The sequence below is a fragment of the Pristiophorus japonicus genome, chromosome 15 (assembly GCF_044704955.1).
Source record: "Pristiophorus japonicus isolate sPriJap1 chromosome 15, sPriJap1.hap1, whole genome shotgun sequence".
In the NCBI taxonomy this organism is placed as follows: domain Eukaryota; kingdom Metazoa; phylum Chordata; class Chondrichthyes; family Pristiophoridae; genus Pristiophorus; species Pristiophorus japonicus.
In genome coordinates this window covers 154,415,655-154,433,202 of record NC_091991.1, presented here as the reverse complement: position 1 = coordinate 154,433,202, position 17,548 = coordinate 154,415,655, and the positions used below count along the sequence as shown (strand labels likewise).

The 17,548-nt window shown below is 47.0% G+C and overlaps 1 protein-coding gene across 1 annotated transcript in view; it reads right to left on the bottom strand.

Moving 5' to 3' along the window:
• The window catches only part of gsg1l (gsg1-like), a 275,343-nt gene that overhangs the window by 166,606 nt on the left and 91,189 nt on the right, over positions 1-17,548 (bottom strand). Inside the window, exon 2 of the mRNA XM_070856777.1 lies at positions 11,174-11,221. Coding sequence (XP_070712878.1) covers positions 11,174-11,221 — 48 coding nt within the window. The remainder of the gene's footprint in view (positions 1-11,173; positions 11,222-17,548) is intronic.

Here is a 17,548-nt window from a genome sequence, read left to right as displayed (position 1 = left end):
AGGGGATTTGAGGGGAAATTTCTTCACACAGAGGGCTGTGGGGGTCTGGAACTCACTGCCTGAAAGAGTGGCAGAGACAGAAACCCTCACCACATTTAAAAAGTACTTGGATGTGCACTTGAAGTGCCGTAACCTGCAGGGCTATGAACCTAGAGCTGGAAAGTGGGATTAAGCTGGATAGCCTCTTGATGGCCGGCACGGACACGATGGGCCGAAATGGTCTCTTTCCATGCTGTAAACTTCTATGATCAGATCCTGAAAGTACTGAGAGACAGCAGTCTGCATCCCAGACCCAGGGTCCCTGGAAGCCACTAACCATATTACTAGAACTGCAGTCTGTGCTTCCGTGGAGGACAAGGCACTGACTCGTCCTGGGAGGCTTCTTAGGTAGGGGTCTGCTCTAGATGTTCCATTGATGTTTCCAAGAAGCAAAAGCTTCCCTGATGTTGCCTGCAAATCAGAGCTGTGTACTCTAGAGTCACACCTGTCAATTGTCTTGGAGACTGACCTCAGACTCTGTATGTAAATGTTCTTTGAGTATCTTTTTTTTAGCTGATTATCTATGAATTGTGGGTCCCATGACCTACTTATCTGGGAAGGTGGCACAACCTCTGGTTTCTTTGTGCTGTGTGAAGCCTCCTTACTAACACTGTTTAATTCCTCCTGGGTGAAAATATTTGCGATAACATGTGAGAGTGAAAAATCAAGAGATGCAGTGGGAAAGTTCGCGAAGGTTGTGATAAAGGCACGTGGGTCACAATCTCGGTCCTTAATGGTCTGGATCTTCACATCCTCCTCCTTATCATCATCACACTCAATGAGAACCACGCCCCCTCGCTCTTGCACTTCCTCCTTTTCATTCCCGTCACCTTTCACTTCTTCTTCATCCTCTGCCCCAATTGCTGTGATCGATGTGTAGAAAACGAGGGAACAAACAAAGAATGGATCAGCATAAATCTATTGGGATGAAAAAGGGAGAAGAGTGTGGAAGCTTCTGTGCTATTTCACAAGCATGCTAACGTGACCCACTTACTTGGCACCATTTACTTCGTACCTCCCCAAAGTTTCTTAGTTTGGTTTCGTAGGGTCTGACTTCTTTCAGGTTGCGGATGCACCCTGACCCCCACTCCCACTCCCCACCCCGGAGTCCTGCCTCTCGCGAACATCGTGCACAAATTTTCCCTGCACTAGGATTATGTGAAGTAGATGAAGGCCATCATTTGAAGGCCACCTCCCAGGTAGCATTGGATAGCTAATATAAGAGATCCGGTGCCACCTGTTAAAGTGCTTGAAGGGATTTTAAAGTGTTGCACACAAATATTTTATGGGAGATGGCGGCAAATGTGATGGGAATTTCCTCTGAGATTTCCTGCTCCACCTCAACTTCAGCAGAAGCTCATTGGAAAGCCTATTTATACACGTAAAAGGGGTTTCCACCAAACTTCTGCCAATAGTTACAGGAGAAATCCCAAGGAAATCTTGACGATACTGTAAGATCCCAGGTTAGTGTACCCTTTTACTCAGAGTGAAGTGTGAAGAGATTTAATTGTAGCTCTTCATTTTATAGAGTGAAGGGAATGCTGGTGCCTAGGATGCCACATTGCCAGCGTGCCACGTTGTCTACACTGGTCAAGCCACTAATCCGTTTGCAGTAATGCTCTGCAGTTCTGCTAGCTCCCTCTACATGGCACGGGATACGTTGTTTTGCGGCTTCCTTCCACGAAGAACCACCGGCCTCTCCTTCCTTTGCTGAATCTGTTTGAGGAGGATTTGGAGGTTATTCCGACTGAAGGTGGGCGCTCTTCTTTTGTGGTATTTTACTATGTCCTTCTCGCTTCTTTGGCCGACTGGTCCGGATACGCCAGTGGAAGACAGTGTTGCAAATTGGGACAAAATCACACATAGAATAATAAAATATAGAATCATACAGCCCAGAACGAGGCCATTGCTGGCTCTTTGAAAGCGCTGTCCAATTAGTCCCACTGCCCTGCTCTTTCTCCATAATGATGCAATCTTTTTCACCTTCAAGTTTGAAAGTTACTATTGAATCTGCTTTCACCACCCTTTCAGGTAATGCATTCCAAATCATAACAAATCGTTGCGTAAATAAATTTATCCTCGTCATCCCTCTGGCTCTTTTGTCAATTACCATAAATCTCTGTCCTCTGGTAACTGACCCTCCTGCTCGCTTTGCACGTCTACAATTTCTAGTTTCTCACCATTTAGAAAATACTCCGTTTTGTCTTTCTTGGATCCAAAATTGGATGACCACTCACAATCTGTTCATGTCCCTTTGTACCTTTTCTGCTCCTGTCTGAACTATTTGCTGTGGACTTCTTCCCGACCTAGTATTGTCTGCAAACCTGGATATACAACTCTCTATTCCTTCTTCTATATCATTGAAGAATATGGTGAAAAGCTGAGGCCCCAGTGCAGACCTGGGAAACACCACTCATCCCATCCCACCAATCAGAGTGCATACACTTTATTCTCGCGATCTCCCACCGCCCAATCAATTTCCTGCCCGTGTCGCAAGGTTGCCTCTGTGCGCCTTCATTTTTGCTACCTAATGGATATCTAAATAAGCTGACCTGGCAAATTATCGCAGAGTATCAGCGGGTGAAGGTCCCAACTCATTGCTGCAAATCTGGTATCATGTGAAATTTGAAGGCCTATATAAACTTTAGTACTGAAAGTGTTAAACAGCACCAAAACAGATTAGACTGATATTAGGTACTCACACTGCAGCATTTTCATCTTTATCTCTATTGCCTATTGGCTTGTGTCTTTCCTTGTGGTCTCAAATTGCTAATGGAGATTGCAACTCATCAGAAATGATCCACTCAGGATGAAAATGACCTCAATAATAGGCACTTGTGTAATCACTTCAGTACAAGAATAACTTCACTAGGTTAGGAAACAAGAAGAATAACTTCCACTATCATAACTTTTGCACTATGATTTACAATGCTAAAAGACTGAAACCTCTATGCTAAGGAACTAAGCCATGATCTTTTTGAATGGCGGAGCAGGCTCGAGGGGCTAGATGGCCTACTCCTGTTCCTAATTCTTATGTTCTTATGTAAAACTATTTCCAGTTTTTGTATCAAAGTTGCTTTACTAGGAAGGGCCACAAATTAGGACAGAACCCAGATATACTTGCAGAGAAGGTCACTCCAGGCATCTTTTAGATGTTTCCAGGGCAGGACCAGGCCCCTCATGCCCTCCTAAATGGTTACTCTAGATGTACCCCTAGTTGTGCATGTACCCACTATTGCCATGTTAATTATTGGATCTCCTCCTGACCCTGTGAACTTTGGTGGGATCTCAGATGAACCCATTTGGATATTTAAGGTGGGTTGCACCTCCATGGATTTTTGACGTATTTTTGGTGACCCTATGCAGTTTCCTTTGAGGGCCAGGAAAGTGGGACAGATCAACATAGGAGGTCCCCACTCCTCACACCGGTCCTGACCCCTTACAGCAAAGGTCATGTTTGGGTGTGCGAAAACTCTGCCCCCATAAGGCTATTTGGGAACTCCCATGTTACGCCATGACCCAGCCTAATTTGCAGCCCTTCTGGTGGACATCTGCTAAAGTTGCAGAAAAGGTTGGCATGCAGGTACAGCAGGCGGTGAAGAAGGCAAATGGCATGTTGGCCTTCATAGCTAGGGGATTTGAGTATAGGAGCAGGGAAGTCTTACTGCAATTGTACAGGGCCTTGGTGAGGCCTCACCTGAAATATTGTGTTCAGTTTTGGTCTCCTAATCTGAGGAAGGACATTCTTGCTATTGAGGGAGTGCAGCAAAGTTCACCAGAATGATTCCCGGGATGGCTGGACTGACATATGAGGAGAGACTGGATCAACTGGGCCTTCATACACTGGAGTTTAGAAGGATGAGAGGGGATCTCATAGAAACGTATAGGATTCTGTCGGGATGGGACAGGTTAGATGCGGGAAGAATGTTCCCGATGTTGGGGAAGTCCAGAACCAGGGGACACAGTCTTAGGATAAGGGGTAGGCCATTTAGGACTGAGATGAGGAGAAACTTCTTCACTCAGGGAGTTGTTAACCTGTGGAATTACCTGCCGCAGAGAGTTGTTGATGCCAGTTCATTGGATATATTCAAGAGGGAGTTAGATATGGCCCTTATGACTAAAGGGATCAAGTGGTATGGAGAGAAAGCAGGAAAGGGGTACTGAGATGAATGATCAGCCATGATCTTATTGAATGTTGGTGCAGGCTCGACGGGCCGAATGACCTACTCCTGCACCTATTTTCTATGTTTCTATGTTTCTAAAGCAGGAGTATCATTGCAGGCTAATGGACATTTGAGTCTTTTTTTTAATAATTCACCTTTGGGAAGGTAGACATTTTTTTTGCATAGTCTTCATTTCATAAAAGTCTTGAAATGACCACACCAAAGATTGTATATCAAAACCAGAGATGGTTTCCCTAGTGGACTGCAGTATCTATATCATAAGTGATATGGGGCTAGATTTTCCATTATTTTTGCATGAATACCACCCACTTAACGTCCATTTTACCGCTGAAATTAGGTGTAACGCCCAGATATCGCCCATTTAGCCACAAAATGGAAACTGACGCCCATTTTTCGGACACTTATCGCTGAGCCTAACTTTCACCATGTACGTAACGGCGGGTAAAAATAATACCACCCGCCCACTTTTTTTGGGCGGAATCATCAGAATGGACGAAACCAACGCCCATAATATCGCCCAGCATTACTTTCCGCACGGAATTAACGCCGAGATTCAATAATACTGACCGCCCACCTTTTTTTGTTGTAAAGATTAAATTTGCCAAAACTAACGCCCAGTATATTGCCCAGCGACACTTTTACCACCTCGTACACATCTCGCCCACAATATCGCTCACCCAAAACACCGCTCTGAAAAAGTGGAACTGTTCTGAACTAATCACAGAGATGTGGACACCAGTTTTCAAGTCGGAGGTCGCTTCATTGAAAAGGCTGCTTCAACTTCAAGGGAGTTTGGATTGACTCTGGAGTTCTTGTCAGATGAAGTGACCATCTCAACGGACATCTTTTCAGACTTTGGACGATTGGGTTTTACTGTAGGTGCCTTTTAGTGTGGAAATTATTTCCTCTGATCAATCGGTATTATACTTTCATTGGAATGGGGCCAGTCATTTCTCAGCCTGCATCGATTAATACGCAGATGCTGCAGAGTGCAAATGGCACAACGTTTAATGCACATCATTATGTGCCCAATCTAAGACATGCCAGAATGAGGAGGAGGTCCAGACCATACACACCCCGCATTTACAGGGAGAAGAGGTCTTACCTCGATGCGTCCGAGAACACCTGCCTTCGGAGACTGCGCTTCCACAAAGTGGTGATCACTGAAATATGCGAGCTCATCAGGGCAGATCTGCAGCCCGCCATCACCTTCAGGACATCACTGTCCGTCGAGGTCAAGGTCAACGCGGCACTGTCATTCTACACGTCCGGTTCCTTTCGGATCTGTGCGCTCGACATTTCCCCTGTGTCTCAACATACCACACATTGCTGCATTAGACAGGTCACAGAGGCCCTGTACACACGTACGATGGACTACATCAGCTTCCCCACGACCATGGAGGCTCAGACTGACAGGGCTGGAGCATTCTGCTGCATTGTTAAGTTCCCCAAGGTGCATGGAGCAATGCAGTGTACTCACATCGCCATGCGGGCACCTTCTCAGGACCCAGAGCTTTTTCTCAACAGAAAAGGATTTCACTCCCTGAAGGTCCAACTAGTTGTTGCCCACAACCAAATAATAATGGCAGTGAATGCCAAATGTCCAGGCAGCTTCGATGAGGCCCACATCCTGCGTGAGAGCGCTGTCTCTGACATGTTTAACAGTCAGCCACAAGGATAATGCTGGATGCTTGGTGACAACTGATATGGCCTAGCCACCTGGCTGATGAGCCCCCTGCGTGACACCCACACCGAGGCCAAGAGGCGATACAACGAGAGCCACAGAGACACACGCAATGTGGTCCAGAAACAATTACTGTGCTTAGCAGCACTTTAGATGCCTGGAGCACTCAGGGGAGCTACAATACAACCCTGAGCAAGTTGCTCAATTCGTGGTCATGTGCTCCATGCTGCACAACCTGGCTATCAGGAGGGGACAACAATTGCCAGAAGGGACTGATGATCCACCTCAGGAGAGAGAGGACGAGGAGGACAAGGGGCTGGATGCTGACCTCGGGCCAGACAATCAGGCTGACTATGCAACCATGCCCACGCCCCCCTCCAGACCACAGGAAAGGGCCCGTGGTGCAAGATTCTTATGTCAGGAGCTCATAAATGAGCAATTGGCCTGAAAGAACTTTACTGTAATTTACAAAGCTGACACACTGCTGTGTGTGTGCAGCTCAGACATCAATGGTGGGAATCACCTTGGTGCTAGTTAAAGTTTAAACTGATTCAAGTTAAGTTTAATTTTACCCTTTCATGTTAAGGAATCACCAGTGTGTAACGGTCCAGCTATCTGAGACAATGCGCAACAAGCTTATGAACCATTGGTCTGAAATCATAAGTATCACGGACAAAAACATCCCACCACCACCCCACTTTTTTGATCATTGACATCAATCAAATGGCCAACATGTCCAGCAACAGAGAACACAAATGCAAAGCAGAAGGGTGGCCCCCTCCCCCCATACATCACAACAAATTGCATCTTCTTAGGCGGTCCCTCGAATCGAGGATGACTTGCATCCACTCCAAAAAGGGAATGAGTTCAGTGATTTAGAAACATAGAAAATAGGTGCAGGAGTAGGCCATTCGGCCCTTCGAGCCTGCACCGCCATTCAATGAGTTCATGGCTGAACATGCAACTTCAGTACCCCATTCCTGCTTTCTCGCCAGAACCCCTTGATCCCCCTAGTAGTAAGGACTTCATCTAACTCCTTTTTGAATATATTTAGTGAATTGGCCTCAACAACTTCATGTGGTAGAGAATTCCACAGGTTCATCACTCTCTGGGTGAAGAAGTTTCTCCTCATCTCGGTCCTAAATGGCTTACCCCTTATCCTTAGACTATGACTCCTGGTTCTGGATTTCCCCAACATTGGGAACATTCTTCCTGCAAATAACCTGTCTAAACCTGTCAGAATTTTAAAAGTTTCTATGAGGTCCCCTCTCATTCTTCTGAACTCCAGTGAATACAAGCCCAGTTGACCCAGTCTTTCTTGATATGTCAGTCCCGCCATCCCGGGAATCAGTCTGGTGAACCTTCACTGCATTCCTTCAATAGCAAGAATGTCCTTCCTCAGGTTAGGAGACCAAAACTGTACACAATACTCCAGGTATGGCCTCACCAAGGCCCTGTACAACTGTAGTAACACCTCCCTGCCCCTGTACTCAAATCCCCTCACTATGAAGGCCAACATGCCATTTGCTTTCTTAACCGCCTGCTGTACCTGCATGCCAACCTTCAATGACTGATGTACCATGACACCCAGGTCTCGTTGCAACTCCCCTTTTCCTAATCTGTCACCATTCAGATAATAGTCTGTCTCTCTGTTTTTACCACCAAAGTGGATAACCACACATTTATCCACATTATACTTCATCTGCCATGCATTTGCCCACTCACCTAACCTATCCAAGTCACTCTGCAGCCTCATAGCATCCTCCTCGCAGCTTTCACAGGTGTTTCAATGAAGGCCTTAATATTCCAGGTCTGAAAACTGTATATTGAAGGGTAGAAGATGCCTGTGCTTGGATTTTTTAAAGTGGGGTGGTCAGCCACCATACGGGCTTGACAGAGCTTGGTCTTGGTCCAGTGGCAGGGTTAACCAAGATGACTGGAGACCAGCTCTGCTGCACGGACCTAGTGTGCACACATATCGCAGTGTGGGCTGGCCCGTGCTGCCCCCGAACTCACGCCTCTTCTGGGCCCCGAACTCACGCCTCTCCTGGGCCCCTATCACATCGCTCTGCAATCTCTCGCCGCTCCTTCGCCCCAACCTTGCCGCTCCTGCTGTACCTGCCCACACGCCAATCACCGACCTGGGTTACGATGACGTCCAATCCAGTCACCCTCTTCACAGCCGTCGTTCTCTCAGACTGGCTCGCGCTGTACCCTGCAGTGGTATGCCGCCACGCTGCTCCCAGGCCGCCGCTCCTTCCAAGGTCCCGACCTGCCTCCGATGCTCCCCGACCTGCGTGGGAACATCAGCGGCAGGTCGGAGCCTCAAAAGGAGCGGCGATTGGCGGCCTGGGAGCAGCATGGTGGCCCCGATCTGTGTGGGAAAATAAATGGCAGGTTGGTGCCTTAAAAGGAATGGCGAGCGGCTACCTGAGAGCAGCACGGTGGCCCCGACCATCAACATCCTAGGGGTCACCATTAACTTAACTGGACCAGCAACAAATTGCATACACTGATGGAGACATAACACAGCCATCACCTGCGGACATGCACCTCACTTTCCTTCTCCCCTCCCCTTCTTCTCCCCACCTTTACCCCTTCCCCTCCTCACTCCACGCCGTCTGACTGAAGAGCTCCTCATTGGGGCGGATGAAGGCAGAGGCGGTGGTTGCATGGGACAGGAGCAGGATGTGCCGAGGTGGGAACATTCTCAGATCCAGAAGCAGGGTCTTGGTCCTGCCTCTCATGTGTCGTTAGCACTGCTGGTGTGGAACCAAGGAGTGGAGTGCCGTGCTCCGGGACCACTGGGAGGCCTGTGCCAGCAGTGTTCCTGGCTATCGCCTCCAGGGCCTCTGCCATCCGCGGAACGTACTCAGTCATGGTGCCGGAGATGGTGGCCAGCTGTCAGGATGTGCCCTCCAATGCATTGAGGATCTGATCACCAATGTCGACAGTTCCCCTGGACAACTTAACCATCACTCCGCTCTCATCTGGCGCTCGTGAACCAGACCTGCCACGTCCATCAAACCTCCGCGGGGTCGGTGCCATCCTGGGGACAAATGGGGTGCCCTGTGGCGAGATGCTTGGGCCCAGTTACTCCAGAGTGAAGGCGGGAATGGGCGGAGGAGCACTAGATGGCCTTGGGGTGGAATGCCTTCTGGAATCTGGCGATGCAGGTTCCTCGAAGTCAGCGCTCTCATCCATAGAGAACAGACCCAGCGGATTGACGGGCAAGAATCGGAGCTCCTCAACACCAGATGTAGGATCGACCACCGGGTCTGGCCCTGCGTCCCCACCTTCTGGCCTCTGTGGTCTTGCTTGGGGCCGCGCTGCTGGCTGAGCTGCAAAACACAAAAGAGGTTATTAGAGGAGGAGGGGGTGCTAGGATCACAAGGTGAATCCAGTGCTACACACAGCATATACACGCCAAAAGCATCACCGCTATCAAAATCATCACAGACATCACATTTCATGGCTATCAACACATTGTGCATTGCAATGATTTTCATTAGGCCAGCATTATTTATAGGACAATTTTAGAAACCATCTATCATATGTTATTGTTCGGCTATGAGTGGGTGTGGCATCAATTGACTTTAGATCACGAAATGGTGTATACTTTACTCACGTGGCATCACTTCAGGGTCTACAGCTGCTTACGTGGCCGTCCGTGTTTGCCTCCCCACGAGTGTGAGCACCCGCTACTCAATGTCAATGATGTCGCTGGTGACTGGTGACCCCCCACCCGTTCGCTTCTGCGCAGACCTAATCATCACTAGCTTCTTCTGTAAAAGTTAACAGGACATGGAATGAGATCATTGCGTGTTATCATTGCTAGATACTGTCATAGAGATTGATACAACACATAACCGACAGATGTAATCATGATTATTATGATAATTATCATTCTTTACCTAAAGACGTACACCATGAACGCAGGCTTTGAGTACAACATTCCGGTAAAAGTGAAAGACCTCACATCTGATTATAGTCACTCATGACTCTTACAAATCAAATTATATAAATATATAAGTACATGTAAATAAATGTAATACTTACTCTTGCTGATCCAACAAGGTCGTTCCATCGCTTGCAGCATTGGTTGCCCTCACGCACCTCATTGGTCGCCGGCGAGACCACCTCCGCTATCTCGGCCCATATCTTCTGGTAGGCCTTTGGGGTGGGCTTCCCACGCCCTCCCTGGGTCAAATCATCCCAGCGTAACTCGACCTCCTGCAGGAGGGAGGCATTTGCCTCATTGGAAAACCTCCTCGCTCTTTTGCGGTCTTCAATGTGCTCCTCTCCCAGCTCACTGCTCTCGCCAGCGTCAGTCTCCACAGCGTGCTGTGTCACCCCCTCCTCTCCCTCCATTATAGGCACCAAATTCGAGTAAATATCTGGCTGGTAACAGCTCATTTTTTTTTCCCAATTTGCTATAAAGCTCGAAACTTTCCCTCCTTCCTCCCAAAGCAGCCACACCACACTCACACATGCCTTCACTCCCTCTCAACTCCCTCTCTCTCTGTCTCCTCTTATGCGTATGTCATGATGACCCTTGACCTCCTGAATCGTGGGAATCAAACATTGCCATGCAGTTGCTAAGGATGGCGATACTTTACAGCAGAAGATCAGAGAGATCTAACGCTAACGCCCATTTTATATCGCTCGCGGTAACACCCAATTTCAAAAATGGAGACTAGGGGCTTTGAGAATGGACGACAAGCCGGCGATCTGAAAACCCTTTTTACCGCCCATGCTGGAAATAACACCCATTTTTGGGTGATCTGCACAAAAGTGTAAAATCTAACCCCATGATCTTTGATTTCTATACACAAAATACGGAAAGAACAGAATGTTCTTGCAGATTTCAATGAGATTCTTTGGCTCTGAACTTAAACTGTGGGATACAAGTGTATGAACTAATGTATTCAACTGAAATTGCTTTCGTACTTAACTCATAAAATAAAAGGTTACTGCCTCCACAAAAAAGGCAGAAAGAACAATTTCAGTCAAAGGTGTTAAATGTTTGTATGGTAATACCTCACAGCGTAATTTCAGGGTCTCAGTACTAATTTTTTGTCACTGACATTATTTGTTTCAAGTACTTCAAGCTTTAATTGATGCATACATAGTATTGTTCAAAGGGAGTGTTGAATGTATAGAGATGTGTGAAACATTAAGCATCTTTAAATCGAGTTAATTTCTAGTTTCAGTCAAAAGGTTAGGCCACTTAATATAGAATTCTCTGTTCTGTTTTGTTACTCACTTCTCTCAGAGGCAGGAGCCAAATCAATAAAATTCCGGCACATTTCACCTAAAACAAAAAAAGCTAGAATTATTTCATTTGCATTGACTGTAATAAGATCTAAGCATAGACTCTCGTCATCTTTAACATCTAATGGGGCCGACTTTGTTGGCTTTTGCCCAGGGAATGCCCAATCCTCAGGAAATACATGGAAATAGAAATACATAGAAATAGAAATAGATAGAAAAAGGCTATTTGCCCAACCATTCCGTGTCAGTATTCACCTTACATCCAAGCAAGTAGTTCAAAGGTCAGAAGGAAGCGTTATGCTGGGGTCATTGTCCCTTATACATAACCTGGGATTTCTGGAGCTTCCTTCGGAAGGCAGAATTTGTATATGTCTCATACAGTGCATATGAAGTGGGGGGGGGGAGGGGGGGGAGGATGTGTATGGGGATGGGTGAGGAGGTGTCTGTAGGCTGCAGAGTAGCCACAAACATTCTTGGTGCCCATGAGTCTGAGGTAGGGCCAGGGCAATAAGGCTTATGGGGGAGAAATTCGCCCATCGGGCCCAGAGGAGCTAATGGGGCGCAAACGATTTCTCGCCCGTGGAGGCGGGGATGGGGAGGCGCTAGCGGCTCTCGCAAGATTGTGCAGGGGTTAGCAGACGCGCAGAACTGGCAGTGACCCGCTCCCACCGGTAGCCACAGGCCACTGCGCCGGCGACGATGATGTCAAAGCCGTGCGCTGCAACCCGTTTTCGCCTCGCAGCAGAAATTGGGTAGCACCCCGTGAGGCTGTCACAGGCAATGTCAGCGTTAGCCTCGCAGGTCACGAACCAAGCCGCACTCCCTTTACGGGATGAAAAGTAAAGGGGAGGTGCGCGCCGCCATTTTTTTTTGCATAGCTGACTTACCGGTCCGGCCTTTCGTTGTATATTTCGTGGGGTCTGTGGCGCGATGGTGCAGCCCAGCACTCCACTTTTGTGCCGGGCTGCGGCCAGGGCACCCTGCGTCCCCAGAGGCATAGCGGAGGCCCCTCATCCCACTGCAGAGCTTGCAACGTAGCCTCCCCTTTAATGGAATTGGAGGTTCCTGTGCTCGTGCCAGTGCTACACGGAAAGGCCGCATAGCGCTGGAAAATTCTCGCGCTTACCATCCTGGCCCCACCCCCGAGCTCGACATTGCACTCCACTTCCTCTCGGGGTGGTACCCTGAATTTCGCGGCCGGGGGCGGGACTTGCACACGGGCGCAGTATGTCCCGCCTTGCCTTGGCTACCGCCCCCAAACAGAGCGATACCGAATTTCAACCCCATGTTTTTTAAAAGGCAAAGTTAAAGCCGACCAACTATTAAACATATTGAGGTGAAATCCTGGAAGTACTTTTTTGTCTTGCCCCTGTTCCAAATGCCAGGTATGAGCTATTTTGAATATTAGCAGGGGACACATGCTATCAATAGCCTCACTGGGATACTCACCCTACAGATCCTGCAGAAATGCACAGCGGCATCTTGCCGCTCCCGGGTGTTGGCTGGGGGGAGGCAACAGGCCCACACCAAGGATGAACTACAACAATTGTACATTCCTGTCTGGCATAAAAATAAAAAAGGGAAGGTGGCTCAACCGTGGCTATCAAGGGAAATCAGGGATAATATTAAAGCCAAGGAAGTGGCATACAAATTGGCCAGAAATAGCAGCGAACCTGGGGACTGGGAGAAATTTAGAACTCAGCAGAGGAGGACAAAGGGTTTGATTAGGGCAGGGAAAATGGAGTATGAGAAGAAGCTTGCAGGGAACATTAAGACGGATTGCAAAAGTTTCTATAGATATGTAAAGAGAAAAAGGTTAGTAAAGACAAACGTAGGTCCCCTGCAGTCAGAATCAGGGGAAGTCATAACGGGGAACAAAGAAATGGCGGACCAATTGAACAAGTACTTTGGTTCGGTATTCACGAAGGAGGACACGAACAACCTTCCGGTTATAAAAGGGGTCGGGGGGTCTAGTAAGGAGGAGGAACTGAGGGAAATCCTTATTAGCCGGGAAATTGTGTTGGGGAAATTGATGGGATTGAAGGCCGATAAATCCCCAGGGCCTGATGGACTGCATCCCAGAGTACTTAAGGAGGTGGCCTTGGAAATAGTGGATGCGTTGACAGTCATTTTCCAACATTCCATTGACTCTGGATCAGTTCCTATAGAGTGGAGGGTAGCCAATGTAACCCCACTTTTTAAAAAAGGAGGGCGAGAGAAAACAGGGAATTATAGACCGGTCAGCCTGACATCGGTAGTGGGTAAAATGATGGAACCAATTATTAAGGATGTCATAGCAGTGCATTTGGAAAGAGGTGACATGATAGGTCCAAGGCAGCATGGATTTGTGAAAGGGAAATCATGCTTGACAAATTTTCTGGAATTTTTTGAGGATGTTTCCAGTAGAGTGGACAAGGGAGAACCAGTTGATGTGGTATATTTGGACTTTCAGAAGGCGTTCGACAAGGTCCCACACAAGAGATTGATGTGCAAAGTTAGAGCACATGGGATTGGGGGTAGTGTACTGACATGGATTGAGAACTGGTTGTCAGACAGGAAGCAAAGAGTAGGAGTAAATGGGTACTTTTCAGAATGGCAGGCAGTGACTAGTGGGGTACCGCAAGGTTCTGTGCTGGGGCCCCAGCTGTTTACACTGTACATTAATGATTTAGATGAGGGGATTAAATGTAGTATCTCCAAATTTGCGGATGACACTAAGTTGGGTGGCAGTGTGAGCTGCGAGGAGGATGCTGTGAGGCTGCAGAGCGACTTGGATAGGTTAGGTGAGTGGGCAAATGCATGGCAGATGAAGTATAATGTGGATAAATGTGAGGTTATCCACTTTGGTGGTAAAAACAGAGAGACAGACTATTATCTGAATGGTGACAGATTAGGAAAAGGGGAGGTGCAAAGAGACCTGGGTGTCATGGTACATCAGTCATTGAAGGTTGGCATGCAGGTGCAGCAGGCGGTTAAGAAAGCAAATGGCATGTTGGCCTTCATAGCGAGGGGATTTGAGTACAGGGGCAGGGAGGTGTTGCTACAGTTGTACAGGGCATTGGTGAGGCCACACCTGGAGTATTGTGTACAGTTTTGGTCTCCTAACCTGAGGAAGGACATTCTTGCTATTGAGGGAGTGCAGCGAAGGTTCATCAGACTGATTCCCGGGATGGCGGGACTGACCTATCAAGAAAGACTGGATCAACTGGGCTTGTATTCACTGGAGTTCAGAAGAATGAGAGGGGACCTCATAGAAACATTTAAAATTCTGACGGGGTTAGACAGGTTAGATGCAGGAAGAATGTTCCCAATGTTGGGGAAGTCCAGAACCAGAGGTCACAGTCTAAGGATAAGGGGTAAGCCATTTAGGACCGAGATGCGGAGGAACTTCTTCACCCAGAGAGTGGTGAACCTGTGGAATTCTCTACCACAGAAAGTTGTTGAGGCCAATTCACTAAATATATTCAAAAAGGAGTTAGATGAGGTCCTTACTACTAGGGGGATCAAGGGGTATGGCGAGAAAGCAGGAATGGGGTACTGAAGTTGAATGTTCAGCCATGAACTCATTGAATGGCGGTGCAGGCTAGAAGGGCCGAATGGCCTACTCCTGTTTTCTATGTTTCTATGTTTCTATGTTTCTATGTTTCTAAGTTTAAGTGATTGCTGCTCTGTCAATGCGTTGCTGATATCCTAACAGCAATCAGTTTCTCTTTAATTGATTGTCAGTTGCATATCAAATCAGGTAAAATTAAGGAAAACCCAAAGATGTTTTATAAATATATTAAGAGCAAGAAGTTAACTAAAGAAACGGTAGAGCCTATTAGAGACCATGACAGTAATCTGTGCATGGAGGCGGAAGATGTGGGTATGGTTCTTATTGAATACTTTGCATTTGTTTTCACAAAAGAGAGGGGCGATGCAGACACTACTATCGAAATATTAGATGAAATAAACATAGCGAGAGAGGAGGTATGAAGGGGTTTAGCAGCTTTGAAAGTGGATAAGTACCCAGGCCTGGATGAAATATATCCCAGGCTGTTAAGTGAAGCAAAAGATGAAATAGCAGAGGCTTTGACCATCATTTTCTAATCCTCTCTGGCTTCAGGTGTGGTGCCAGAGGACTGGAGGACTGCTAATGTGATACCTTTGTTTAAAAAGGGAGAAAGGGATAGAAACATAGAAACATAGAAAATAGGTGCAGGAGTAGGCCATTCGGCCCTTCGAGCCTGCACCACCATTCAATATGATCATGGCTGATCATGCACTTCAGTACCCCATTCCTGCTTTCTCTCCATACCCCTTGATCCCTTTAGTTGCAGGGGCCACATCTAACTCCCTTTTGAATATATCTAACAAACTGGCCTCAACAACTTTCTGTGGTAGAGAATTCCACATGCTCACAACTCTCTGAGTGAAGAAGTTTCTCCTCATCTCGGTCCTAAATGGCTTACCCCTTATCCTTAGACTTTGACCCCTGGTTCTGGACTTCCCCAACATTGGGAACATTCTTCCTGCATCGAACCTGTCCAATCCCGTCAGAATTTTATATGTTTCTATGAGATCCCCTCTCATTCTTCTAAATTCCATTGAATATAAGCCTAGTCGATCCAGTCTTTCTTCATATGTCAGCCTTGTCATCCCGGGAATCAGTCTGGTGAATCTTCGCTGCACTCCCCCAATAGCAAGAATGTCCTTCCTCAGATTAGGAGACCAAAACTGTACATAATATTCAAGGTTTAGCCTCACCAAGGCCCTGTACAACTGTAGTAAGACCTCCCTGCTCCTATACACAAATCCTCTCGCTATGAAGACCAACATGCCATTTGCCTTCTTCACCGCCTGCTGTACCTGTATGCCAACTTTCAATGACTGATGTACTATGACACCCAGGTCTCGTTGCACCTCCCCTTTTACTAATCTGTCACCATTCAGGATAGACCGAGTAATTACAGACCAGTCAGCCGAACCTCAGTGGTGAGAAAATTGGAAAAAATCCTGAAAGACAGGATAAATCTTCACTTAGAAAGGCATGGATTAATCAAGGACAGTCAGCACGGATTTGTTAAGGGAAGGTTGTGTCTGACTAACTTGACTAAATTTTTCGAGGAGGTAACCAGGAGGATCGATGAGGTCAAAGCGTATGATGTAGAGTATATGGATTTTAGCAAAGCTTTGGATAAGATCCCACATGGCAGACTGGTTACAAAAGTAAGACCCAAAGGTATCCAGTGCAAAGTGGCAAGAGGGATCCAAAATTGGCTCAGAGGCAGGAAGCAAACGTAATGGTTGATGAATGCTTTTGTGACTGGAAGGATATTTCCAGTGGGGTTCCGCAGGGCTCAGTATTAGGTCCCTTGCTTTTTGTAATGTACATGAATGATCTAGACTTGAATATAGGGGGTATAATTAAGAAGTTTGCAGATGATACTAAAATCGGCTGTGTGGTTGATAATGAAGAAGAAAGCTGCGGTCTGCAAGAAGATATTAATCAACTGGTCAGGTGGGCAGAACAGTGGCAAATGGAATTTAATCCAGAGAAGTGTGAGGTAATGCATTTGGGGAGGGTTAACAAGGAAAGGGAATACACATTAAATGATAGGATACTGAGAAGTGTAGAGGAACAAAAGGACCTTGGAGTGCATGTCCACAGATCCCGGAAAGTAGCAGGCCAGGTAGATAAGGTGGTTAAGAAGGCATGCCTTTATTAGCTGAGGCATAGAATACAAGAGCAGGAGGGTTATGCTTGAACTGTATAAAACACTGGTTAGGCCACAGCTGGAGTACTGCATGCAGTTCTGGTCATCGCATTACAGGAAGGACGTGTTTGTACTGGAGAGGGTACAGAGGAGATTTGTGAGGATGATGCCGTGAGTGGAGAATCTTAGCTATGAGGACAGATTGGATAGGCTGGATTTGTTTTTATTGGAACAGAGGAGGCTGAGGGGAGATCTCATTGCGGTACATAAAATTATGAGGGACCTAGTGGATAGAAAGGGCCTATTTCCTTCAGCACAAGGGTCAACAAACAGGGGGCATAAATTTAAAGTAATTGGTAGAAGGTTTAGAGGGGATTTGAGGGAAAATTTCTTCACGCAGAGGGTTGTGGGGGTCTGAAACTCATTGCCTGAAAGGGTGGTAGAGGCAGAAACCCTCACCACATTTAAAAAGTACTTGGATGTGCACCTGAAGTGCTGTAACCTGCAGGATTACGGACCTAGAGCTGGAAAATGGGATTAGGCTGGATAGCCTCTTGTTGGCCAGCATGGACACAATGGGGCGAAATGGCCTCCTTCTGTGCTGTAAGTTTCTATGATTCTATGATATGTCATTGTAAGGCCCACTTATGGCCAGGCACACCAAATACTTA